The sequence below is a fragment of the Helianthus annuus genome, chromosome 2 (genome assembly GCF_002127325.2).
Source record: "Helianthus annuus cultivar XRQ/B chromosome 2, HanXRQr2.0-SUNRISE, whole genome shotgun sequence".
NCBI classification, from domain to species: Eukaryota; Viridiplantae; Streptophyta; class Magnoliopsida; order Asterales; family Asteraceae; genus Helianthus; species Helianthus annuus.
The window spans coordinates 162994966-163021691 of NC_035434.2; the positions used below are offsets into that span (position 1 = coordinate 162994966).

The following is a 26726-nucleotide window of genomic DNA, read 5'->3' on the forward strand; positions in this document are numbered from 1 at the left end:
ACATAGCATAAAGTAGAATAAAAGTTTAAATACTCATATCCAACACAAATAACATGATCCACTTTGCCTTTCCCAATAGACTAGCGGGAGGTTAACACATCCAACTTGTTTTATACGATCAACTTGTTTTATACGATCAACTTGTTTTATACGATCAACGTGTTCAATACGATCAACGTGTTCAATACGATCAACTTGTTCAATACGGTCAACTTGTTTTATACGATCAACTTGTTTTATACGATCAACTTGTTTTATACGATCAACTTGTTTTATACGATCAACTTGTTTTATACGATCAACTTGTTTTATACGATCAACTTGTTTTATACGATCAACTTGTTTTATACGATCAACTTGCATAGCATATGAGATTAACAAACAGCAAAATGTTTCGTGTTTAAATGTGGATTGAATGTGAATATAACAAGTTTCAAGTGTTGTGTAATTTGAATAAGGAATACATGTTGCACCCAAAGTGTTTAAAACGAAAATGGGATCGAGTATACTCACATTGGATTGCGTTGCGTTTTCTTGGTAAACAAGGAAGAGTAGAAAGGTTTGAGATTATCCAAGAGATTGCAAGAGATTACCCTATTAAGATATGAGGTACTTGTTAATATTGCGTGACCTTGGTTTATTATTTAGATTGTGTTTGGGTTCGTGTGATTATAGCGTTCTACCATTTTGGTTTAGTCAAACAATATAATTAAAAATGGTGACGTTATTATATAATAAATTAACATCATTATTTGATAACTATTTTCACACTAGTGAGTATTAGAAATGAATAATGGAAATATTACAATATTATCTATTTTATTGTTAATCCCCTTTGTTTTAGTAATAAAAGACATTATAGTTAATTAAATTATAATAAAACTTTAAAATATGTGTTGACTAATTTTAGTAAAAAGGCTTACCGTCCCCATCGTAATGTTTTTTTAATAAAATTGAATAATAGTAATTTGATTTCATAAGAACCAAGACTAAGACTATCTCCAATGCATATTTAACACCCTTGTTCTTAGAAGTCCTTACATGTCCTTACCATTGGAGCAATGGTGCCATTTGAATCCTTTAACATTGAAGTCCTTAATTATGGATGCATGTTTGTATTGGTTTTGGTGATAAGGTGGACCCATACTATAAAAATAAAAACTTTTATTTAAGGATTGTGTGTAGTGAGTAGGTGATGAGGTGGAAATTTAGAAGAATAAGGATATTTGTAGGGTTGGAGATGAAATGAAGGTTTTTAAGGATTTGTAAGGATATGATGTGGCAGATGATGTGGCAGCTAAGGATGCCTAAAGACACCCGTAGCGTTGGAGATAGTCTAACTGTCATCTTCTTTATTGTGAATTACCCAACCGAACAGTAACCAGCACACCATTGTTTTGTTCTTGGAAACACCCAACCATGCACATTACTTCTGTATAAATAAATTAACAAGAACCAAAAAGATGATCGCTGGGAAGAGTGTATACCGAACAAAATGACGAGTCGAGTTCCGCCGAACATGGTTTCGAACTGAACAGGAACAAGACTCCGTCGTGACTCCATCGTGACTACGGTTACAGCGAGACCTCCAACTCCGGTGACTTCAAGTTCTCCGGCGACTGGTGGTTTATGGAACTCCGATCTCCGGCAGGGGTGTATGGTTCGATGAGAGGGTGTAAGGTTGTGCATAAGTTGTTGTGAGTGTGTCGAGAGCTTGTTGAGAGGATTCGATGGTGATAAGGTGCCGGGTTATGTGAGGAAGGAGGGGGGTAACGATGGTGTGGAGAAGTTCGGTATTTATATAAGTGTCGAGGGGTGTCGAGATTTTGGAAGTTCCGGTTGATTACGGCCGAGTTTGGAAACCGGTTGATTGATTGAATCGAGATAGGAAGGTAAGTGATTGATCGATAGGTAAATAAGGAAAACGCGAAATTGTTCTTCAATCCCGAAATCAGTGGGGAAGAAAGGAAACAACCAGGCTGTACGCGTTAAATCAGTTGGCGGCAATTGATTTAAAAAGGATATTCAACTCACTTTTCAGTATATAAGGAAAGTGAATTGACAGTTGTCAAGAAAGATAAGAAGTGGTGGAATGGTTTGCTGGTTTGTTTATAATTCGTGAGACTCGGGTTCGAGTCTGCTCAAGAACCTTTTTATAGTTTTGAATTTTTGATAGTTTCAACATTTACCGGATCAGCCCCTGAAGTTTCAATATAAGACTAACTGAGCTAACTGGATTTCATTAACTTAGTTCATTTGGATTATTAATAAATAACTAACTTAGTTAACTAGCTTAGTTAACCAATTAAAAATATTAGTTTTAATAATTGAATATTATTAAAATTACTTATTTATATTAACCATATTAATTAGATTAACTAACTAGGTTACTTACATAACCTCAATAGAACTTGAAATCTAACGAGACTTATATAAAAAGACTAATTTAATTAGTTAAGCCAATAACCCCTTTTTAACGATATCTTTCAACGATTTATCTTTAAAGTTTAGGATCCGTATTTTAAAACGGGTCGGACTTTGAAACGGGTCGATTTTGACGGGGGTTACATTATCAACATCTTCTTTCCACAAGAAGAATTGTGACGTTTGAACGTTCAATGAACATGTTATCAACATCTTCTTTCCACAAGAAGAATTTGCAATCGCCTCTCTACAAAACACAACAACTGTAAAGAAACTGCAATCGACTATCTACAAAACACAAATGCTTTACAACAAAATTGAACTTACAGGCCAATGAGAGCAGTCGTAAAATTCTTCACTATGTCTTTCACTTTTAAGTCCATCTACTCGAAGAACTGCAACAATGTCGTGATAGCAGTATGCATTTCCATCCAAATCGACCTTGAAGAGTTTAGGTTTTCGAATTATATCAGAGGTAGAAGACGAGGACATCTTGAATCAAAGTTTCCAGGGGCACAGGTAATGAATTCGACGACTTGGGGAGGAATTAGGGCAAGAACGGCTAGGGGGATTAGGAGTTCCGATTGATTTTGCTCTGCAATACAGGGAATATGTGTTTGTGTTGAATTATGGTTTTTATTATGTTTACAGAGATGATAAAGGGTGAGTCCACATAGGTTGTCCACCTCACAAGTCCCTTGCCACGTAGGATAAAAACCAAACTGAGTTAGTGATTTTTTAACGAAGGGGTGACATTGCCACCTAAATGTTAAGTAGAGGGTGGTGGGAGCCAAAATAAAAGTTGGGAGTGGCATTGGCCAGTGGCGGATCCAGGAATTTTTTCATGGGGGTGCGGAAAATTTTTAAAGATTTTAAGCCCGTAGGTATATAAAAAAATTCGGTTCATATTGGGTCGGATCCGGTCAATTCGGGTCGGGTCATGTAAAAAACAAAAGTACATCAAGCTAAAATTTATATAAACATCAAAAACACACCAAACGTCGTTACAGACATATTTAAAATGTCGCCGTACGGGTTTTCATTTTTTGAAATCTTTCCAAAAATCATCTAGAGCTACTTTTCAATTTATAAATCTATCCAAACATGTGAATCGCTCCATAAGTTATCGCTCCATAATTTTCAGTTTTCTTTTCAAGACCTACTAATTGCCGATTACTTATGTCTTTTAAGTTGTAACAACCAAAAACTCATCTAAACAACAAAATCACCCATTTAAAGTCTAAAACAACCAAAAACATCAAAATACATAAAAGAGTTAATTACTGTTTTCGTCCCTGAGGTTTGTCAAAAATAACGGTTTCAGTCCATTAGTTTAAAAATTGCGATTTCAGTCCATTAGTTTCATTTTCGTAACCATTTCAGTTCACTAACTTAACTCCATCCATTTATTTTGTTAACTTTGAGTTAACTAACTAATTCAGGGACGGTTTGCGTCAGTTTTAGAAACACAGGGACTTAAGTGTAAACTCTAAAACATTAAAACAAAAAAAAAATAGTAAATTCCAAAAAATCAAAAAAATTCCAAAAAAACCAAACAAATTCCAAAAAATTCTAAAAACAGGATCTTTAGTATTTTAAAACTGCTCATTACATAATTTAGGGATAAAACCCAGTAATTTACAATAATGTGATTTCCATGGAAATCTTTATTTTTAAAACATGTTCCTTTATTTATTTACATTGAGCCACTTTTCTAAGCTGGTAGTGCTTCCTGGCACTTTTCTTTGCTCACAACAGATTACCTGAAACATGTTTGAAAAAGGTTTTGTCAGCGGGGAAATACTGAGTGAGTTTATTCAGTTTTTAGGAAATGACCCATAGTTATAAATTACAACATAAGAGCGATTACAATGGTTTACATCTTTATCTTTATCTGGCTTTCTGCCACAATGGTGACAAGTCACAATGGTGACGATGGTCATACCACTATTAGGTCAATGAACTCTAATAGTGACGTTTCTCCCTAGTAGGTCAATGAACCTAACTGGGAGAATTAGTAATGTGCACAATACCCCACTAACCAATAAATCAAGATATCCACGACTTAGTCCCTGTAATTATAACATTATGAAAATAATTTGGAGTATTGTAAAATAGTTGATAAAAAGAAGAATGACTCACTTTGCAGATTTAACGAGCAGTGTATAAGCCTGCTGATTAGCCTTGATTATTTCTAATTTAACAATAATGCACACAAAACAGGATTAGTGATCAATACAGCAGTTACGATAATTTCCCGAGATCAAATACTTGCAATGAATGACCAAGTGCAATACTTCAACTCATTTATCAAAATGACAAACGACAAAGTATAGTACTTCAACTCGTATATCGAATTATCGACAACGACAAAGTACAATGCTTCGGCTCATTTATCGGATTACCGACAAACGATAAAGCATAGCCCAATGTGGGCGGCACTTAGACATTCTTTGAATGTATTGATTCCGGAAACTGAATCGTAATAGCGATCGAGTAATTACCCTGTTCTGCGGCAGCGATTCGATAATTGTGTGTGTGTGTTGGACTGTTTTGCTTATAACTCGACCTACGTAACTCCGCTTTTCGTCGTTCAAGTGCCAAATTTCAAGTCCCAACCCCTGCTATTTATACTGAGATTTTGACACCGTCGCGTAGCGCGAGGGGGTACCCCCTTAGGCGTCGCGCTACGCGAGTGACCACCCTATTTTCATAGAGTAGCCCTTCGTGCGTGTAGGCTTGCTGTGTTGTCAGTTTCTTAAAATTCGATTTTTATAATTAGTTATGAAGATAATCGTTGGCTAGGGTTTATCCCCCCCTGAGTTTTAGGGGCCCTGATCCTGATTCTGAAAATTCTGAAAATTTTAGGGTTTGTGTGGAATCACTTGGGTTTCTCAATTAGGGTTTTCTTAATAGATAATTAACATCCTAATTAGGGATTTTAATGACAGTTGTTACATCCTCCCCACCTTAAGAAAAATCTCGTCCTCGAGATTTACTAAAATAGATGAGAGTATTTTTACTTCATCTCTGATTCCAGTTCCCAAGTGTATTCTGGTCTTCTTTTGGATTCCCATTTGACTTTCACTAGCACTAGTCGTTTGTGTTTTGAAAAACTTAATTTTCCGATCTTCTATTTGTAGGGGTTTCTCTATTATTTATCTTATATCTTGAAGAGGTATTACCAAGGATTCGCCTGATAGACGTTTCTTGAGATTGGATACATGAAACACATCATGTACTTCAGTTAACTCTTCTGGTAGTTGTAAATGATAAGCTACTGGTCCTATGCGTTGGATTACTGAAAATGGTCCTACGTATCAGAGACTTAGTTTCTTCTTTTACCGAATTTATAAATTCCTTTCCAAGGAAATACTTTCAATAGCATTTTGTCTCCAACTCGGACTTCGACGGCTTTTGTTTATTATTTGCATAGTTCTTCTAACCGTCTTCAGCCTTTCCTTCGTGATACTAAATATCATAGTCGTAATCACCGAGGATTTCCCTTTTTCCTCATGTTTAATTCTTGTTGCTCAAATATGTATCTTAAATTCTTATGACCCATATGGATAGTAAGCTTGCTTAGATAATGTTTCCTAATCTTTAAGGATAACTTGTGGTTTCTAATTTTTTTAGGCTTACAAGTGGTAAGGCTTTCTTCGTGCTTTTGCAATTGCCTTGATGCATACACAATTACCTTTTTGTGTCGCATTACCATACATCCAAATTTTAACTTTGAAGCATTATCGTATACTTTAAAATCTTCTGTTCCTTCTGGTAAGGTTAGCTAGAGGCTTCTTTTTGTTTAGGTTCTTATTTAGAATTAACTGTGTTAACTTAGTTAAGGATATACCTATTTAAAAGAATCCTTAATAAACTGCCTATAGTATCCGGATAAATTTATAAAATTCCTACTTTCCATTTAAAAATTGCGAATTCTTCCATTATTATCTTAGCAGGATCTAAGTGAATATCTTCATGATTTATCATGTGACCTTACGTGGTTTATTTCCTATAATCATAAATACTTCTCCGGCGGTTACCTGGATTTTTTTATAAAGTTCTTATCACAGAGAATTCGAGTAGGGTTGGCTACTAACCAATCTATTTCTAATACAACATCAAATTCGATAAATTTTATAGGAATTAGGTTAGCGAAGAATTATATGACCTGAGAGTTCTATATTTTCCTTTTTGCCTGTTTTGACTGTAAAGATTTGTCTAAGTTAAGAGTTTGACAGAATGAAGTATTTATAAAACTTTGGTGTGCATCAGAGTCAGATAATACTTTTTGTGTAAACGTTGTAACCTAGGACGTACCGGCTATTACATCTGGAATGAGTTCTGTTTCCTGAGCAGTTAATTGAAAGGCTCTTGCATTCCTTTTTGCTTCTTCTGCAGGTTTGGCTTTAGTGTCAGATGGTTTGTTCAGTTTTGGACAATTTGGCCTAAGATGTCCAGTTTCTCCACAGTTGTAACAAACTGAAAATTTCTTCCTCCTGCAGTCTTCTTCCTGATGCCCCGGAATTTTGCAAAAATTGCAGTATCCTTTGCATCTTCCAAAATGCTTTCTTTTGCAAAAATTGCAAAATGAACTAGTAGAAGATTGCCCATTCCCTCCTTTCTTAAAATCGTTATGGTTATCCGAACGGATTACCTGGGTAATCTTTTGGGCTACTTCCTTCCTTCTATTTTCTTCTCTTGTTCGTACTAGTTCGTCAGTCAGAGTATTGGCTAAATCCACCGCATCATCAATCGTGCGAGGTTTCGCAGCCTTGACGATGTTACGGATTTCAGAAATCAATCCCCAAATATATCGAGAAATAAGTACTGGTTCTGGCGAAGCCAGGGTTGGTACTACTCGAGCATATTCGAAGAATGTCGTAGTATACTTTCGACAATCTACATCAACCATTCGGTGGGTTAAAAACTTGTTTGTCATTTGTTCCTTTTCATATTCGGGACAGAATTTTCTTTCTACCAAGCTTTTAAATTCTTCCCAGTTCATAGCATACGCCATCCTTCTTCCTTTTGATTGTAACACCGTATTCCACCATTCTAGCGCTCCTTCTTTGAAAAGGTTTGACGCGTACATGACCTGATCATCCTGAGCACATTTACTTATGGCAATTACTGCCTCAGTTTTCTCTAACCAACGTAGTGCCGCAGTCGCTCCTTCGTTGCCTGCAAACTCAGATGGTTTACAAGCAAGAAATTCCTTGTAAGTGCAACCAGGCGTTGCAACTTTCATTTTCTTAGGGAGCGGCGCTGGTTGTGGTTCATTGTCATGATTAACATGATCATTGCCTCCGTTTACGCTATTACTGAAGTTATCTTCAGAAATACGTTTGCTAGGAACGGGTTGTTGTGGTTCTATTGGATTTTTAACAGCAGCAACGATGGCTGGAATAGCGTTGGCTATCCCTTGAGCTATCATTGTTGGAATAGTGTTGGCTATCCCTTGAGCAACGATATTTTCTATATCCTGCCTAGTCATATATTGATCTCCCGGTTGTTGCTCAGAATCATTAGCCTCATTAACTGGTTCATTATTAGCGTTTTCCATTTGACAACTAAGTTATAGATAAATAATTAGTATACAAGAAATAATCCAATATCACACTTAATTGCACATAATCACGTATACGAACAAAATTTGTAAATTTTCTAAAATTTCATGCTTCTATATATAAACGTTTTATTATTTATCTTACAAATACTGATTTTACTATTATTATTACACAATAACAGTTTCATAACTCCCCTATCCTTTTTGTCAACGATATTTTAGTAACTGTGTTCCCTCTTATCGTAGTTCCAGGAGATCTGTCCCCCAATCTCTTGGATCCTATTCCCAGTATCCATTAGTTCTTCATCAAAGCGAAGTTCAGCCTTATTCTTGTTACTCATTGGTGGATTTGGTAAAGGGTCTAGATGGAACTTGAGGAAAAAGCTTATAGGGATGGTTTTGTAACTGTATTTCATTAATTAACCATTCGTCTATTTGCGAGTGGATTGAAGGGTTTGGAATAGATGGTTCTAAGTTCATTGGTAGTTGTGCTTCGAGAGAGTGATTAAAAATATTTTTATTAACAGGCTTAATAGTATTATGGCTTGCCATTATAGAATCTAATTCTTCCTGAGATGGTAACTTTTCAATTTGCCTAGAACTTTTCCCAATTTCTATTTCCTTGGGTTTGGGTTTTTCGAGAGGTAAAGCATCGAATTCTATAGGTTCTTCTATATCTAGTATATACCTATTGAAATCTCTGGAAACTTCTACTCTTACTGGATAGAGATTTAAATTCTGAAGGGCCTCAGACAAGTTACTCATGCTGTTTAGCAAAAATAGACATAGTCAGAATTCATAAAATTTATAGAAAACTTTTTTAAATATTAGTTCCTACTGGGTACTATTGAAATTTACATCATACGAGGTTTTATTTGAAAATTTTATGATTTTCTTGATAAGCCTTCTAGATTGTAGATAATAAAGGTACTAATACTTGAGTCAAATTATTTAAGAATTTGTATTACTTACTACATTGATTAGCATATAAAGATCTGCTCATATTGTACACAATTAGTCAGATAAATAAACAAATAATCATAAAATAGCAATTAATGAAAATTAAGTATTTTCTAAATACTTAATTGGCTTAAATCAGTGGCTTGAGAAGTGGCTCTGATACCACCTTATTTCTGTCACGGCCCCCGACCCGGTTTGACCCGTTTCAGGAGCCGCGGGACAGAAATCCTGCGGTATTTTAATTTAGGCGACAGCGGAAGTCTTTTAAAACAGGATCTTTAGTATTTTAAAACTGCTCATTACATAATTTAGGGATAAAACCCAGTAATTTACAATAATGTGATTTCCATGGAAATCTTTATTTTTAAAACATGTTCCTTTATTTATTTACATTGAGCCACTTTTCTAAGCTGGTAGTGCTTCCTGGCACTTTTCTTTGCTCACAACAGATTACCTGAAACATGTTTGAAAAAGGTTTTGTCAGCGGGGAAATACTGAGTGAGTTCATTCAGTTTTTAGGAAATGACCCATAGTTATAAATTACAGCATAAGAGCGATTACAATGGTTTACATCTTTATCTTTATCTGGCTTTCTGCCACAATGGTGACAAGTCACAATGGTGACGATGGTCATACCACTATTAGGTCAATGAACTCTAATAGTGACGTTTCTCCCTAGTAGGTCAATGAACCTAACTGGGAGAATTAGTAATGTGCACAATACCCCACTAACCAATAAATCAAGATATCCACGACTTAGTCCCTGTAATTATAACATTATGAAAATAATTTGGAGTATTGTAAAATAGTTGATAAAAAGAAGAATGACTCACTTTGCAGATTTAACGAGCAGTGTATAAGCCTGCTGATTAGCCTTGATTATTTCTAATTTAACAATAATGCACACAAAACAGGATTAGTGATCAATACAGCAGTTACGATAATTTCCCGAGATCAAATACTTGCAATGAATGACCAAGTGCAATACTTCAACTCATTTATCAAAATGACAAACGACAAAGTATAGTACTTCAACTCGTATATCGAATTATCGACAACGACAAAGTACAATGCTTCGGCTCATTTATCGGATTACCGACAAACGATAAAGCATAGCCCAATGTGGGCGGCACTTAGACATTCTTTGAATGTATTGATTCCGGAAACTGAATCGTAATAGCGATCGAGTAATTACCCTGTTCTGCGGCAGCGATTCGATAATTGTGTGTGTGTTGGACTGTTTTGCTTATAACTCGACCTACGTAACTCCGCTTTTCGTCGTTCAAGTGCCAAATTTCAAGTCCCAACCCCTGCTATTTATACTGAGATTTTGACACCGTCGCGTAGCGCGAGGGGGTACCCCCTTAGGCGTCGCGCTACGCGAGTGACCACCCTATTTTCATAGAGTAGCCCTTCGTGCGTGTAGGCTTGCTGTGTTGTCAGTTTCTTAAAATTCGATTTTTATAATTAGTTATGAAGATAATCGTTGGCTAGGGTTTATCCCCCCCTGAGTTTTAGGGGCCCTGATCCTGATTCTGAAAATTCTGAAAATTTTAGGGTTTGTGTGGAATCACTTGGGTTTCTCAATTAGGGTTTTCTTAATAGATAATTAACATCCTAATTAGGGATTTTAATGACAGTTGTTACAGAAACGGTTCGGCTCGAAACGGTACGGGTCGAAACGGTTCGCGTCGAAACGGTTCAGCTCGAAACGGTTCGGGTCGAAACGGTACGGACGGTTCAGCTCGAAACGGTTCGGGTTCGAAACAGTTTGCGCCGAAACGGATTTTTTAGATTTTTTTAGAATTTTTATGATTTTTTAGAATTTTTGTTATTTTTTAGAATTTTTTGGAATTTGTTTGGTTTTTTTGGAATTTTTTTGATTTTTTGGAATTTACTATTTTTTTTGTTTTAATGTTTTAGAGTTTACACTTAAGTCCCTGTGTTTCTAAAACTGACGCAAACCGTCCCTGAATTAGTTAGTTAACTCAAAGTTAACAAAATAAATGGATGGAGTTAAGTTAGTGGACTGAAATGGTTACGAAAATGAAACTAATGGACTGAATTCGCAATTTTTAAACTAATGGACTGAAACCGTTATTTTTTACAAACCTCAGGGACGAAAACAGTAATTAACTCTACATAAAATTTCAAACATTTTTTTTATCATCTCTATAACTCTATTTCTTCTAAAAACAACATAAAACAACAATAACATTAAAAAAACGTAGGTACCTTGTATTGTTTGGATTCCGTTGAGTTTGGTGGTCGGATGTTTGCGATTTCCAGCAAGAAATTGGAGTTGGATGGTTGTTGTTGGTTGTTGCGTGATTGGGCAAGAGGATCGCAGAGGCAGACGTGGTCACGAGAGAGAGCGCGAGAAACATAATAGGAAGGGCAGTTTGGGTTCGATTATTTTATTATAGACTTATAGTTCAAATTTTGTTGGGCTGGGTTAAGTGGGCTTGGGTTGGGCTAAATTGTTTAATATGTGGGTTACAAACTTATAAATGATGTTATATCATTATAAAAGTCAGTGTTTAGGTTATATTTTTATAAAAAACAGTGTTTATTATATTTTTTTATAAACTAAAAATATGATTTTCTTTTTTGTCTAAGGGGGACGATTGAAATTTTCAAGGGGTGCGATTGATATTTTACCGAAAAAATAACATTAAAAATATTTTTTAAGGGGTGCGGTCACCCCTTGCATTGGCCAATTTTGCTTAGTTTACGATGATAAAATTGATTTCCCCTTTAAGTGATTGTTTTTTAGTTTCAGATAATGCAATTAATTTCATGATGTTTTAACGTGCAGGACTTTCATGTAACTTACGTGGGATAAAAGGGAACGAATTAATGTAGGCTTGATTACTTATCTAAGGGTGTAAGGGGCACTCTCCTAAGAGGGGAGTTCCCTCTCTTACGCATAACCAATCCTCGTGTGCCACGTCAACTCCCCTCTTAAACTCCCCTAACACCCTAAATTGATGGCGGCACTCCCCTCTTAGGTGACTTGGTTTTTTATTAAAAAAAAAAAGGAAATTTCTCATTGGTCCAACCCTTCTCTCTCTCCTCCCTCTCTTCGGTGAATCCCCACCGATTTCTTCCCTCTCTCTACCTCACCGCCTTGATGGCGGTACCACCACTCTTCGGTGGATCAACTCCCCGCATGGGGTCACCGACTACGCCCCTTACACCCTAACAATTCATTTAAGATGGTTTATTTGGCAACCTATGGGAAGAATATCAGGTTTGGTGCCAATTTCAACTGGCACAGCTTATAGCCTTGTGGTTGTGGAAATGAGGGAAAGACTCCTGGTCGAATGATCTTGAGTTCGATTCCTGATCCATCCGGGTTTTACCGGCTCTGCATTGTCGTGCTCTCGGGCGGGTGCATGGTCGGGTTTTCCCCAGAACTTGTGGCATGGTGGGCTAGGGGCTCCGTGCGTGCAGGTTGGGCTGCCGCGGGCTACCTTTCGGCCAATGGGTGTCGCGTACGGAGTACCCGACGATTCTTACGTTGGACGTTCAAAAAACATTAACTCACTACCTTTATGGTGTTTTTTGTGACCCAGGTTTGACTTTCACTCTCCCCATTATTTTCTGTGGCATTCAGGTGAAGGACGAATACGGGCAGCGCCTGTTAGTTTTGGATGGGAGGCGAGGTTTTACCGATTATTCCACTGTCGTACCTTCAGGCGGGTGGAGGTCGGGTTTCGGCGCATCTGGGAGAGCCAAGGGGCTGGCGACGGTCAAGTAGTCGACCTTGGCCACAACGACCGGTGTCACGGTAGTTGACACGTCATTTCTTGCTTTAAAAAAAAAAACTCACTACCTTTATGGTTTCAAAATATGAGGTCCTTACATTAGTTTTTGGGTGATTTTAGACAAAAACTTGATCACTAAACTTTGAATTGTCATCTGGTTCATGTTTTTGCATTCCAAATGAAGACCTAAAGACGTTGTTATGGGGATACAAGGCTAAACCACCCGTGATCACCCTTAGGTGAAGGATTAGTGTTAGTATTTGAGTTCAACCTTTGTTTTTCCTAAGGGTATTGGGGGTGGTCCGTGATGGCCATCACATCACGCGTGGAACTCGATCGCACACCGTCGCCGTCCATATTTTTAACGCGTTGAATTTGTAACACGTTGTTTATATCACGCGTTGAAAACAAATTAGCCACAAAGATTGTTTTGTCTTTTTATGCAATTGAATTAATAGCAACTTTGATGAAATGTGCAAATTAGCCCCTCAACTTTTGTTAGCTATTTTTAAACAGCTTTCCTTTAATTGCAATTGAGGTCCCTCATCTTTATATAAATTTTAATTGCCAATCTCGACGAACCGTTTAAGTCGGTTGTAATTCAACAAAAGCGCGAGATTTGCGAAATGTGGGGTTGGGAGATGCCACCCGTTTAATTTAAGTTTTTTTTTTCTAATGTTTAGTTGTTTTTTATTTTGCTATGTAATTTATTTTTTAATTTTAATGAAATTTATAATTTAGTGTTTTATTGTTAATTTCTAATTTAAAAAAAGTTGTGAGTGATGAAATTCCATAACTAGTGATGACCACCGCCACTAAAAAGGCTTGTGAGTGATAGAATAGTGATTGATGACATGGCGGAACTTGATTGAATGTTTGTGAGTGATGGAATTCCCCACTCCCCTAATCTTAGAGGGTGTTTGGGGTTGAATTTTGAAAATAAATTATGCGTTTTGAATAATCAGAATCAGATAATTAACTATAACAAAACGTGATGTTGAAAGATAGTGTTAGGATTTGATTATGTTGCTTGATATCACAATAATCAGATAATCAACTATTTGAGTGTTTGGCAAATATATATTTAAAAAAATAAATAAGTAAAAACCCTTTTCTAAACCTAAATAATCAATTTTTGGAAAATTACGTTTTATTACAGTAGGAGGGGAGCTGCTTTTAGAAAACTGCATTTTATAAATTTCTATATACATTAAAAAACAAACAATATTCTTCAAACAGACTGCATAATTTTAGTCCATCTATTCTTTTACGGATGCATGCATTTTACCTCTTAAAAACAAACATAACGGGAGAAATGATAGTAGTCAAGTCCGTAAACCGTTTGCCCGTACCCGACCCATCCTACACTACACATATCAGTCAACAAAAAATTCCAACGTGGCACAATGTGATTCGTCAACAATACGTGTAACATCAAACCCAGAAACAGCTGAGTCAGCAATCGAGTAAACTCACTCAACTCATTTTTCCGAACTCACACACCTCCGGTATCTTCTCCGACCCGATCGGAGTTCCAAAACACACACCAAACCCTAGAAAATATCTCAACCAGCAATGGCGGTGCGAGCGACGGTGTTACGGTTTCCATCAGAACCAGACGCGCAGGAATCGTCGGGACTACCGTGGGGAGTGACGGTGACGCCGTTCGCCGCCAAGGACGAGAACGGCAACTCGCCGTTGTACGGATCCGGCGGAGACTTGATCCCTAGGTGCGAGAATTGCTGGGCGTACTACAACACGTATTGTGATCAGGAACAGTGGGCGTGGACTTGTGCGATTTGCGGAACGCTAAATGGACTCTCGTCTGAGACGATTGCGAGGCATGCTAATCCGGAATCGTCTCCGGAGACGATGTCGTCGTTCATCGATCTGGAATTGCCTCGTAAGTTTCAAATTATGTATCTACACTCAGTATCCTGGATTGTTATTGAAATTGAGTAATTCTGTTAAGAAAACAAATCGGTTGAGCTGGAATTAGGATTCTAGACCTAACAAATTAAGCTCTGAATCCTGTTTTGGAGAGGTGTAGATCTTCGTTGCTATAGGTTTTATTAAATTCATCGTGTTAATGTAGAGTTGGAGTCCATTGAAGCTGTTATGTGAAGTTATTGAGACTGTTTTAGTTATAGGTTTCAGTGATCATTTGTATACTCAATTGCATACCACTGAAAATGTAGTCTGATTCAGGAATTGGTGAATGTTTCTTACTGTGGAAGTTGTTTTATCTACACTCTATTTATGTATTTGTCCTGCATGGTTATTGAAATGAGTAGGTCGGTTAAGAAAAAGCTTTTGAGCTGCAATTAAGATTCTAGATCTACAAAATTAAGCTCTGAATCATGTTTTGGAGAGGTGTAGATCGTGTTAATGCAAAGTTGGAGTCCATTGAAGTTATTGAGACTGTTTTTAGTTAAGAATTTCAGTATTCATTTGTATACGCAATAACATACCAGTGAAAATCCTGCATGTTTCTTATTGTGGAAGTTTTTTTATTAATATGTGTAATTAAGCTCTAAATCATGTTTTAGATAAGTGTAGGCCTTCATTGCTATAGGTTTTATTCAATTCATCATTTTAACGCAAAGTTGGATTCTATTGAAGATGTTATATGAAGTTATTGAGTCTCTCTTAGTTATGGATTTATTGTATTCATTTGTTTACTGAATCTCATACCAGTGAAAATGTAGCCTAATGCAGGTATTGGTGAATGTTTCTTACTGTGGAAGTTGTTGTATTGTTTTATTTTTATAGTTAAGCGCTAAATCCTGTGTTAGATTAGTGTAGATCTTCATTGTTATAGGTTTTATTCAGTTCACCTTATTAATGCAAATGTAGGCTAATACAAGAATTGGCAAATATTTCTTCTTGCACTGGAGTCCATTGAAGCTGTTATATGAAGTTATTGAGTTCTGTATCAGTTAGACACTACTGTATTCATTTGTAAACTTAGTTCCATACCAGTGAAAGTGTAGCCTATTGCAGGAAATAGTGACTGTTTCTAACAGTGGAAGTTGTTTTTATTATTTTTGTTTTATAATCATCAAGTTTTTTTAGAAATAGATGTCAATATTCAATTATTCATGCGAATTATTCTCAGTTTTTTCCATGTTGTAGTTGATGGTGCTGAGGAGGAGGATATGCAAGCCCGGCCTGTTTATGTTGCTGCTATTGATTTGGCATGTAAGATTTGTATGAATATGTTTTTTGTATGTCAACTGAACATGTTTCAACTATGGGCAGAAAAAAAGGATATGCATTATTAAACAAGTATCAAGTATAAATGTTTCAACAATGGGCAGAAAAGATGATGTCCGTTGCTGTATTCTAAGCTCTCTGAGATGAAATTGTTTATGTATTTATTGAACATTCATTTACTATTTTTGCAGCCTCAGAAGAGTTTCTAGAACTTACAAAAAGTGCTTTGTTAGCAGCTCTGGAAGGTTGGTAACTATGACATTATTACTTAGACTTTTAATATGACGAGTTTCAATTGCTAAAATCTTGTTTTCGTTATAGCTCTTGCGCCTGGATCTCTTTTTGGGCTTGCTACATTCAGCCACAAATTAGGTTTGTATGATGTGCAAGGACCAATTCCCGTGGTGAAAAATGTTTTCTTACCTGCGGACTCTGATGGAACCCTATCAATTGAGCTTGAAGATGCTATGCCATTGTTTTCCTTTTTGGCTCCAGTAAGTTAGTGACAAGTTTACTTCGGTGTCCATATCAGTTTATCATTGGTTGTGACTAGAGGTGGAAATTTTGAACGGTTTAGTTTTGGATACTGGGTAGGTCAATATAGGTTATGTTTATCTCAATCTAGTATTTTGACCCGCCGTGCGTTGCGGCGGCGTCGAAACTTAAAGTAACTCGAACTTATACCGTCGATAATTTGACCCGACTCGTTTTCGAACAAAATTTACGCCAAAACATAGACCAACTGAAAACACACATGAAACTAAGCATGAAAACGTATTATATTTGACTTGACTCATTACTGAGAAGATTTATGTCCAAACGCTAAACAACTTGGATTTATAACGGAACGTACTTAAAAATAAGCACGTAAGAAAATAGTGTTTCTTACGTTAAAGAATGTTACCTCGCGTTGTGGCGAAGTCGAAACGTAAAGTAACTCGAATTTATACCACCTAGTTAAAATGTATTATATTTGACCCGACTCGTTTCCGAACAAAACGTATACCAACCAAAAGCGTACACAGAAGCAAGCACGAAAATGTATTATATTTGACACACGTACATAAAAATAAGCATGTAAAACTCGAGGGGATCAAAATGACATTTTACAAAGTTTTTAGAAAGCTGAGGGGGTGTAAGTGACAATGCTAAAAGTTGAAGGGTTGAATACACAAAGAGAAAAGACAAAAAAAAAACATTGGATGGCATTGTTGTAAATTTGATGAAGAAAAATAATAAAAATTAGAGGTTGGAACTATTCCTAAGACACCCTCTTTTGTTATATATATAATATAATATAATGGGTCAAATCAAATAATTTAGCTAATAGGGAACAAGAATAATTGGGTTGAAACTTGAAAGTCTCCTGAACTGTATTATTGATGCATGCAACCTCCTAAATTGTTTTAGTCGATGATTATTATCTTATATTTCGTATGGTTTTTGCAATTATATTTATCTCATTAATTTATTTATATCAAAGTTAAATTGGTAAAAAAAGTGATGAGATTTACAATGCTCCATTATATTTACTACAGGTAGAAACTTGCAAGGATCGAATTGCATCTGCACTTGAAACCTTGAGGCCAACATCGTCATGGGCAGGTACAGGTGGCGAACAAGGATTGGATAGAATTCTGCTGGGAGGACGCGGTTTCGGGCTGGCAATGGAATCACTTATCTCATACCTTGGATCTGAACACGGCAACACTTTCGCATTAGGTTTGCTTATGCTTTACCCTTTAGTACTCACATGATAAAAAAATATCATGAAACAAATTAGAATGTTTAAAATGAAATCATTTGCAGCCAGAATCTTTGCTTTTCTATCTGGGCCTCCTGATTATGGGCCTGGCCAACTGGACACAAGAAGATATGGCGAGCAGTATGCTAGCAGAGGAGAGGATGCTGAGCTGGCATTACTTCCTGAACAAACACCGTTTTACAAAGATTTGGTACTAATCTAAATGTTGATTACAAATTTGTGTTCTCCATGTGATATTTATTTGTGAAAACGTGTGCTTTTATGGATATTTTACAGGCTGCAGTTGCTGTTCAAGCTGGTGTTTGTATAGACATACTTGCTGTTACAAATGAGTACACAGATCTGGCGTCCTTAAAGTTTCTTAGCATTGATAGTGGAGGCTCATTGTTTCTGTACCCAAATACTGATGATTCAACACTACCTCAGGATATGTAAGTGATGGATGCTTTAAATGAGTTTTCAACCTTCGTATAGATAATTTGTGCATCTTATCTCATTAAGGTTACCTAAAAGATTGACATCTCAAGATATAGATAAGAGTTAATTACGTTTTTCATCCCTGTGGTTTGTTGAAAATAACCATTACAGTCCATTAGTTTAAAAATTGCCAAAACAGTACCACCACTTTCACTTTTGTAACAATTACAGTCCACCTCCGTTAACCCCATCCAATTTACCGTTAGTATTTTATAAAGACTAAAATACCCCTATGTAAAAAAACTACAAATAATAATCAATTTTTTTACAAAATTGTTTTTTTTTTGTAGTTTTTTTTAACATGAGGGTATTTTAGTATTTTCACCAAAAACTTAACGGTAAATTGGATGGTGTTAACGGAGGTGGACTGTAACTGTTACAAAAGTGAAAGTATTGGTACTGTTTTGGCAATTTTTAAACTAATGGACTGTAATGGTTATTTTCAACAAACCACGGGGACGAAAAACGTAGTTAACTCTTGTTTTTTTTGTAGTTTTTTTTAACATAGGGTTATTTTAGTATTTTCACCAAAAACTTAATGGTAAATTGGATGGTGTTGACGGAGGTGGACTAATTGTTACAAAAGTGAAAGTACTGGTTCTGTATTGGCAATTGTTAAACTAACGGACTGTAATGGTTATTTTGCAACAAACCACATGGACGAAAAATGTAATTAACTCTTGTTTTTTTGTAGTTTTTTTAACATAGGGTTATTTTTGTCTTTTCCACCAAAAACTTAATGGTAAATTGGATGGGGTTAACGGAGGTGGCATATAATTGTTACAAAAGTGAAAGTACTCGTACTGTTTGGCAGTTCTTAAACTAAGGGACTGTAATCGTTATTTTCAGCAAACCACTAGGACGAAAAACGTAATTAACTCTATAGATAAAATGGTGTGGGGGGTGAATTTGTGTTTCAGGGGTCTTATAGTTATAATCAGTTTTGGATTGATAGTTTCATACTAGTTGCAACACATCTGATTATCGAAGGATACAGTACAACTTCAAACATTAAAAACACATATACAATCCCCTTTATTACCAGTATTATCTGAATCTGGCTATTCAAAATCACGTTCTTTTTTTTTTGTAGGTATCGAATGTTAAGTCGTCCATATGCATTCAATTGTGTCATGCGGTTAAGGACATCCACTGAATTCAAAACCGGAAATTCAGTGAGTTGCTGTACATTCTATTGCGGAACCACAAAATTGTGTTTTATACTTTTATTCATGGTTCTAATCTACATTAATTATCTGCTTGCAGTATGGTCACTTCTTCCCTGACCCACAATATGAAAATGTTCAGCATGTTATTTGTTGTGACTCGTATGCTACTTATGCTTATGACTTTGATTTTGTCAATAATGATGGGTTTGCCAGGTAAAAGTTCATATTCCATGCTGGCCATCTAGTATCATACTTCGTTCTAGTAGCTTCCATTGTATAAGTATCATAAGCCTGATGTTTTTGGATCAATTATGTGCAGACACACTTCCGAGCTTCCCATGTTACAATTGGCTTTCCAGTATACTGTTGTGGTGCCCCCTGAGGAACATTCAACTACAGGCTCAGGCTTGACGAGTAGGTATGTATATCTGTATTATAACTTTATATATCCTTTCCAACTGTAAAATCCAATGAACTTCAATTATAAATTTATAACCCGTTGTCGGTACTCACCAGCCAATCAAAACTAAGGGGTGTTTGGATGTGTGTTTCGGAAAGCAATTTTGTGAAGATGAATGATCAGATTTAAATAACTAGATGTAATCAAAAGATAGTTTTTGGACATGCTTGTGTGGTTTGAGTGTTTGAACTTTGAAGTTGTTATAATTAGTGATGTGTGCCACGTTTCACGTTCATATCCATTTCTTTCATGTTTTGCATATTTGAGTCCGTAACATTAGGTTTGTTTAGTTAGTGGGTTTAGTTTGTTAGTATATTTCTTTTCTGATGCTTTTGTAAGCCTATAAAATGGCACTTATTATTTGAGTCAAGATTATGAATGAAAAATATTAAGAGAGAGTTATCTCAAATCTTGCTTCCTACTATTTTCTTTTGAGGTTAATCCACTCAACGGATTATTTATCCCAAATCCGATTGATATGTACCAATCGGATTTGGGATAAATAATCCGTTGAGTGGATTAACCTCAAAAGAAAATAGTAGGAAGCAAGATAAAAATAGGAAACAATGGAAACACATGAAGTAATTGCAACGTGAGGAAATGGCTTGTGAAAATGGAATCGAACATGGCACACATCAATTAGATAACTAGTATTTTACCTGCACGTTATGGTGGTATCAGCACAGTACTAGCACGGAGTTTAGTTGTCAAAGAAGGGTAAAAAGTAACTTTATCGAAGTTTAGGGACTGTATGATAACTTTAGTATTTTATCCTACACGTTGTGGTGTATCAGTACAGTACTGGTATGCGGTGTAGTTGTCAAAGAAGGGTAAAAAGTAACTTAATTGAAGTTTAGGGACTGTATGATAACTTTAGTATTTTACTCCGCACGTTGTGGTGGTATCAGTAGTATTCAGTACAACAATACAGTCTTGGTACACGGTGTAGTTGTCAAAGAAGGGAAAACGTAACTTTATTGAAGTTAAGGGCCTGTATGATAACTTTATTAAAGTTCAGGGGTACAAAAGTAATTTAATTAAACAAAATGGGGGAAACAATAGGCTGATTAAAGTGCAGGGCGTGTAAACGAAAATATACACTAAAAGATAACTGAGAAAAGAAAAGTGGCCGCCGCATGTCAGCATGTGAGTAGCTAGATAAGTCTCTAAAATTAGGTTTGAAAAAATTTTAAGTAGAAAATTCTGTTTTCCCATTAGATAATTAGTTTAGTTGAAGCTGGTAAGAACTGGTTATTTGGCCCATAAATAACCAAATAATCAAAAAATGAAGCAAAATATATTTATTTAAACATTCAAAACTGATTATTGAGTATTTTTTTGTTTATACAAATGTAACGTGTCTATGCAGATCAAAATACACTATCAAAAGGCGACTTAGAATAAGAACAATGCAGTTTGGAGTTGCACGTAACTTTAATGAGTTATATGACAGTGTCGATCCTGAAGTTGTTCTTTCGATACTTGTTCACAAGGTAAAGTTCTTTACAACCTTATACATAAATTTTACATTTGGCAAAACGGGCAGGTCAAATGGGGTGGTCAACAACAGATCAAAACATGCTCAAGTTGGAACAGCCTGATTGTTCAACCCGTTTTCCTTTTATCTAAAAATTTTGAGTAAAATGCCATTTTCGTCCCTTAGGTTTGGCCAGTTTTTTGCGACTTTCGTCCAAAGGTTTGTTTTTCTGCGTCTGGATCCAAAAGGTTTGTTGCCGTTTTCATCAGGCTCGTTAACTCCATCAATTTTTCTCCATTAAGTTAGGGGTATTTTCCTCTTTTTTATTTAGTAAAGGTATTTTGAAAACCCGTACATTATGCTAAATGCTTGTACATAAAGTGAAAAAGACCGAATTGCCCTTTAAGTTTACACAAAAACGAAAATAGTCAAATACCCGGAGAAAAATGGATGGAGTTAACGAGCCGGATGAAAATGGCAAGGTTTTAAACCTTTTGGATCCAGATGCGGAAAAAAAACATTTGGACGAAAGTCGTAAAACTGGCCAAACCTCAGGGACGAAAATGGCAATTTACTCAAAAGTTTTGGATGTGATAATTTGCATCTTGTAATATCTAATCTGACTACTGTGCACTATCGTCACAGGTGATACTAGCCTCGCTTAGCGAAGGAGTTAGAGAAGGCAGGATGTTACTACATGATTGGCTTGTAATTCTTACAGCTCAATATAACGACGTATGCAAAATTGCTTCCAGTGAGTTTAGAAGCTCAACGGGGTCACTTATTGATGTCACATTTTCTCAATGTCCACAACTACAAGCTTTACCTCGATTAGTATTTGCTTTACTTCGAAACCCTCTTTTGCGTTTTCATGAAGAAGGCATTCACCCTGATTATCGGATTTACCTTCAATGCTTGTTCAGGTACGCTATGGTAAATTTACTTTTAACAAAGAGTAAGATGCCATTTTCGTCTCTGAGGTTTGGCAAGTTTTGCGACTTTTGTCAAAAGGTTTGTTTTTCCGCATCTGGATCCAAAAGTTTGAAATCTTGTCATTTTCCTCCGGCTCGTTAACTCCATCAGTTTTTGTCCGTTAAATCAGGGGCATTTCCGTCTTTTTTGCTAACTTAAAGGGCAATTCGGTTTTTTTCGCTTTATGTACAAGCACTTAGCATAACGTACAGGTATTCAAAATACCCTTACTAAATCAAAATAGACCAAAATACCCCTAACTTAACGGACAAAATGGATGGAGTTAACGAGTTGGGTGAAAATGGCAAGATTTCAAACCTTTTGGATTCAATTGCGGTAAAACAAACCTTTGGACGAAAGTCGCAAAACTGGCCAAACCTCATTGGACGAAATGGCATTTTTCTCATTATTCAATATTATCATAAGTTTGTAGCTTAAAGTTTTAAAAATTATACTAATTACTTGCCATATGTTTGATTATATTCCCCATTCTAAGGTTTAATATTTATTTTAATTAATTGTTGCAGTGGGCTGGAACCGAGTTCTCTTCACCGTGCAATATATCCACTTTTGACATCATATGCAAATCCTGATAAACTAGCGTATCCTCGCCATTCATTGAGCCGGGCTGCTTTAATGACGAGTGAAAGTCCGATATTTTTCCTTGATGCATTCACAACCTTGATTGTATTCTATTCCTCTACGGCTGACCCTACACTTCCTTATCCTCCACCACATGACTGTAAGTCATTGATTCCTTTTTCTTTCAAAAAACGTTATATGAATGGGTTCTGTTTTTTTAAATCTCTAATGGATAAAACCTTTTATGAAAGGTTTTTCTTGTTTTCTATTGAAAGGTTTTTCTTGTTTTCTAAAGAGTTAAGTGCCATTTTCGTCCTTGCGGTTTGTCCAATTATGCCGGGCCAAATTTCAAATTCGTACCATTTCTGTCTCTGACATTCTTGAAACATGCCAGTTCTGTCCAAAAACTTAACGTCTGTTAAAACCTATTGTTTAATGAATGGTAAAAATGTCATTTTCCTTTATTTATTTTCTTTCTTTCTTAAACCCTATTAATAGGGTTTAGAAAAAAAAGGGAAATGAAAAAGGAAAACAGCAGTTTTACCCTTCATTAAACGGTAGGTTTTAACAAACGTTAGTTTTTTGGACGGAGCTGGCATGTTTCAAGAATGTCAGGGACGGAAACGGTACAAATTAAAATCTGGTCTAGACTGGCATAATTGGACAAACCACAAGGACAAAAATGACTGTTAACTCTTTTCTAAATAAACTTGTTTGACTCAAATTATAGGTTTGTTGAGAAGAACAATAAACAAAGTGAAACAAGAACGAAGCATTACTCCTAGACTGATGTTTATTAGAGGCGGTCAAGAGGATGCATCCGTGTTTGAGAGTTATCTAATTGAAGAACAAGATGTGGATGGAGGTGGGTTCGCAAATGCGATGGGCTTTGTTTCCTTTTTGGAGGAGATCAGTCAGAGTGTGTTAGAGTACATGAAGTAGAAGACTTGTACATATTGCATCAAGGGTTGTACCTAGCGAGAGAGTTTTGAAAGTTTGTTTTCGGAGACAAGTTTTGTGTAACAAGGACTAACCCAAGATTAGTGATCAAAATGAGGAAGTATACACATTTTTTGGAATAAATAACATGTTGAGTTGATGGTTAACCGCCTTAGCGGATAAATTTATATAGCCACCATGACGGTGGGAGTCTAAACGCAACGCCTTGCCCTAGGCCATGTTTTTTGGTCGATTGTGCAATCTTTATGGGACAAGGCGTGAACCTTGATCGGATGTGGGTGTGGCCCTGATCACATGGTTTTGGCGAACGCCTTGTATTCATGTTTTTTTTTTTTTTTTTTTTTTTTTTTTTGTAATCGGTTGTTGGGGACCGGTCTTGAAGCAGCATAGACTGCATCTGACCGTTTAAGAAGTTAGATTGAAGCACCATGTGTATATGTCCAGACTGTTGGTTCGCATGTATCTAGAGGGACTCTATAGAATGTGGGCCGGGTTAGGTCTAATGGGTTGATCTGCATCCTGGCCCAAGCCCAACCACAAGGTCGATTAAAACTTTCATCAAGCGGAATTATTCGAATAATTTTGCAACCTAAAATGATATACAGGATGTTAAAAACTAATATTACTAGTCACTTCATGGGGTTTGGTTAATTATCAAGTTAATTGATTGTTACATCTTTGAGGACATATTTGGGCCTAATATCTTGTGACTAGATTCTTCGAGAGAAAAGAAGTTGTTTGCTTGTGACCGACTAATAATTGGTTATCGTGTGACTTTTAGTTTATATTTATACAATATTTCCATTATATCGGACTTTATATATGGACCAACCATATGGTGACAATGACTGGCTAATAATTGCATGTGGCTAGTCTATAGTTTTTTTTTTTTTTTTTTTTTTTGAACGGCTAATTTCGGCTAGTCTATAATTGCATCTCATCCCACTTTGTTGGGATGTATTCAAACATTATTTCTCTTTGCATAAAAAATAACAGCATGTGCAAAGTCTATGTAGGTAACGGTATGCAATCACATAGTGTATATAAATCATGTAAGGTTATGTTTGTTCTAAATATAAGGTATAGTAAATAATTTTATTACGTAACATTATGTAATCACTATTATATGTAATAACTAGGTTAGAACCCCGTATAGGGTGAGGTTTCTGTAAAAAGGACTCTTTTTGTGAGAAGTGTGAGAAGGCATAGAAATTGACATGTAGGCATCATTTTTTGAACTTAGGCATGATGTTTTTTGTTGTTATGGCAAAAAAAAACACCAAACATAACAATTTAAAACACAATGAAACATATTATGGACGTGAAATTTAAAAGACACTATTTAACACTTAAAGCACACTACTTAATGTTCTTGACATGGTGTTTTAAGTTTTAAGCCTAGAAGGCTAGAATTCATTGCGTGGTGTCTTAAATTGTTATGTTTAGTGTTTTTCTTGCCAAAACAACGCAAAACATTATGTGTAAGTCCATAACATGATGGCTACATATGAATTTTTATGCATTCTCACGCTTCTCACTAAACATGTCTTTTTTACAGTATCCTAAGACACCCCGTGTATTACACGGGTTAAATAAATGTAATTTTATATATTAAATAATAAAAACTTATATCTTTATGAACCTTATATATTGTACGTGTTAAATACATGTGATTTTATATATCAAATAATAAAAAAGTTATATCTTTAAAAACCATGTGTATTACACAGATTAAATAAATGTAATTTTGTATACTAAATACTAAAAACGTCGTATCTTTAAAAAAACTCGTGTATAATCGGGTTGAATAAATCTACCAAATAATAAAAAAATTAGATCCTTAAAAACCCCGTATATTACACGTGTTGAATAGATATAAAAAGGAGTTATATTTTTAAAAACCATGTGTATTACACAGATTAAATAAATGTATTTTTGTATATTAAATACTAAAAACGTCGTATCTTTAAAAAACCCGTGTATAGTCGGGTTGAAAAATCTACCATAAAAAATTATATCCTAAATAAATGTAATTTTGTATATTAAATACTAAAAACGTCGTATCTTTAAAAAAAAAACTCGTGTATAGTCGGGTTGAAAAATCTACCAAATAATAAAAAAAAAAATTATATCCTTAAAAACCTCGCGTTTTACTCGAGTTGAATAAACATAATTTTGTATACCAAATAATAAAAAAAAGTTATGTTTTTAAATAATTAGGAAAACATTTAATATTAATTTATTATTTATATGTTTAATATAAGATAAGTAGATAAGAGAGGTATTTGTTTTAAAAATATATTAAATTAACAATTTAGATTTGAGGATAATATTTTATTAAAGTATGATAAGATTTAATATTAATTTATTATTTATTTATGAGTTAATTGCCAAAATCGTCCCTAAGGTTTGGGCAAGTTTGCCATTTTCGTCCAAAATGACACTTTTGTACCAAATTGCCCCCAACGTTTGTAACTTTTTACCATTTTCATCTAAACTACTAACTTAGTTTATTTCTTCTGTTAAGTTGAGGATATTCGGATGTAACTGGCAAATATAAAACCATAGGGACGATTTTGGCAATTTACTCAAACTCTTTTAAGTTTCTTTTATTTAATTAATTTTGTTACATATATAATAAAAAAGAATATACATGCAATTTTTATATGAAAAAAAATAATAGCTTTGTCACATAATTTTTATAATTTTTCATCCAACTACTAACTAAGTTAATTTTTCTATTAAGGCGAAGGATGTTTATAAACTAAGACAAAAATTAATTTCTATTTTTTTATATAGATCAGTTTTATAAAAATAAAATTTACTTAAACCTCTAAATTTTATAAAACTAAAATGCTGGTGACCTTATTGAAAAAGGTCAAATAAAAAAATCTTATCATATGTACCAAGTTTGTAATTTATTTT

General features: G+C 35.3%; 1 protein-coding gene across 2 annotated transcripts; it reads left to right on the plus strand.

Annotated features, from left to right (window-relative positions):
- Positions 1 to 14179: 14179 nt before the first annotated feature.
- On the plus strand, positions 14180 to 23947 carry LOC110918679 (protein transport protein Sec24-like At3g07100). Of its 2 annotated transcripts, none has more exons than XM_022162956.2 (14): positions 14180 to 14626; positions 15859 to 15924; positions 16131 to 16184; positions 16261 to 16433; positions 17478 to 17661; positions 17749 to 17894; positions 17981 to 18135; positions 19275 to 19356; positions 19448 to 19563; positions 19670 to 19768; positions 21180 to 21303; positions 21933 to 22210; positions 22787 to 23001; positions 23572 to 23947. In XM_022162956.2, the coding sequence occupies exons 1-14, from the start codon at positions 14299 to 14301 to the stop codon at positions 23781 to 23783; spliced, it is 2232 nt and encodes a 743-aa protein (XP_022018648.1). In that variant the 5' UTR covers positions 14180 to 14298; the 3' UTR covers positions 23784 to 23947. The 2 variants fall into 2 exon arrangements, with proteins under 2 accessions (XP_022018648.1, XP_035841182.1); XM_035985289.1 differs by having other exon boundaries at positions 14400 to 14626; positions 15580 to 15924.
- The last annotated feature ends 2779 nt before the right edge of the window (positions 23948 to 26726 follow it).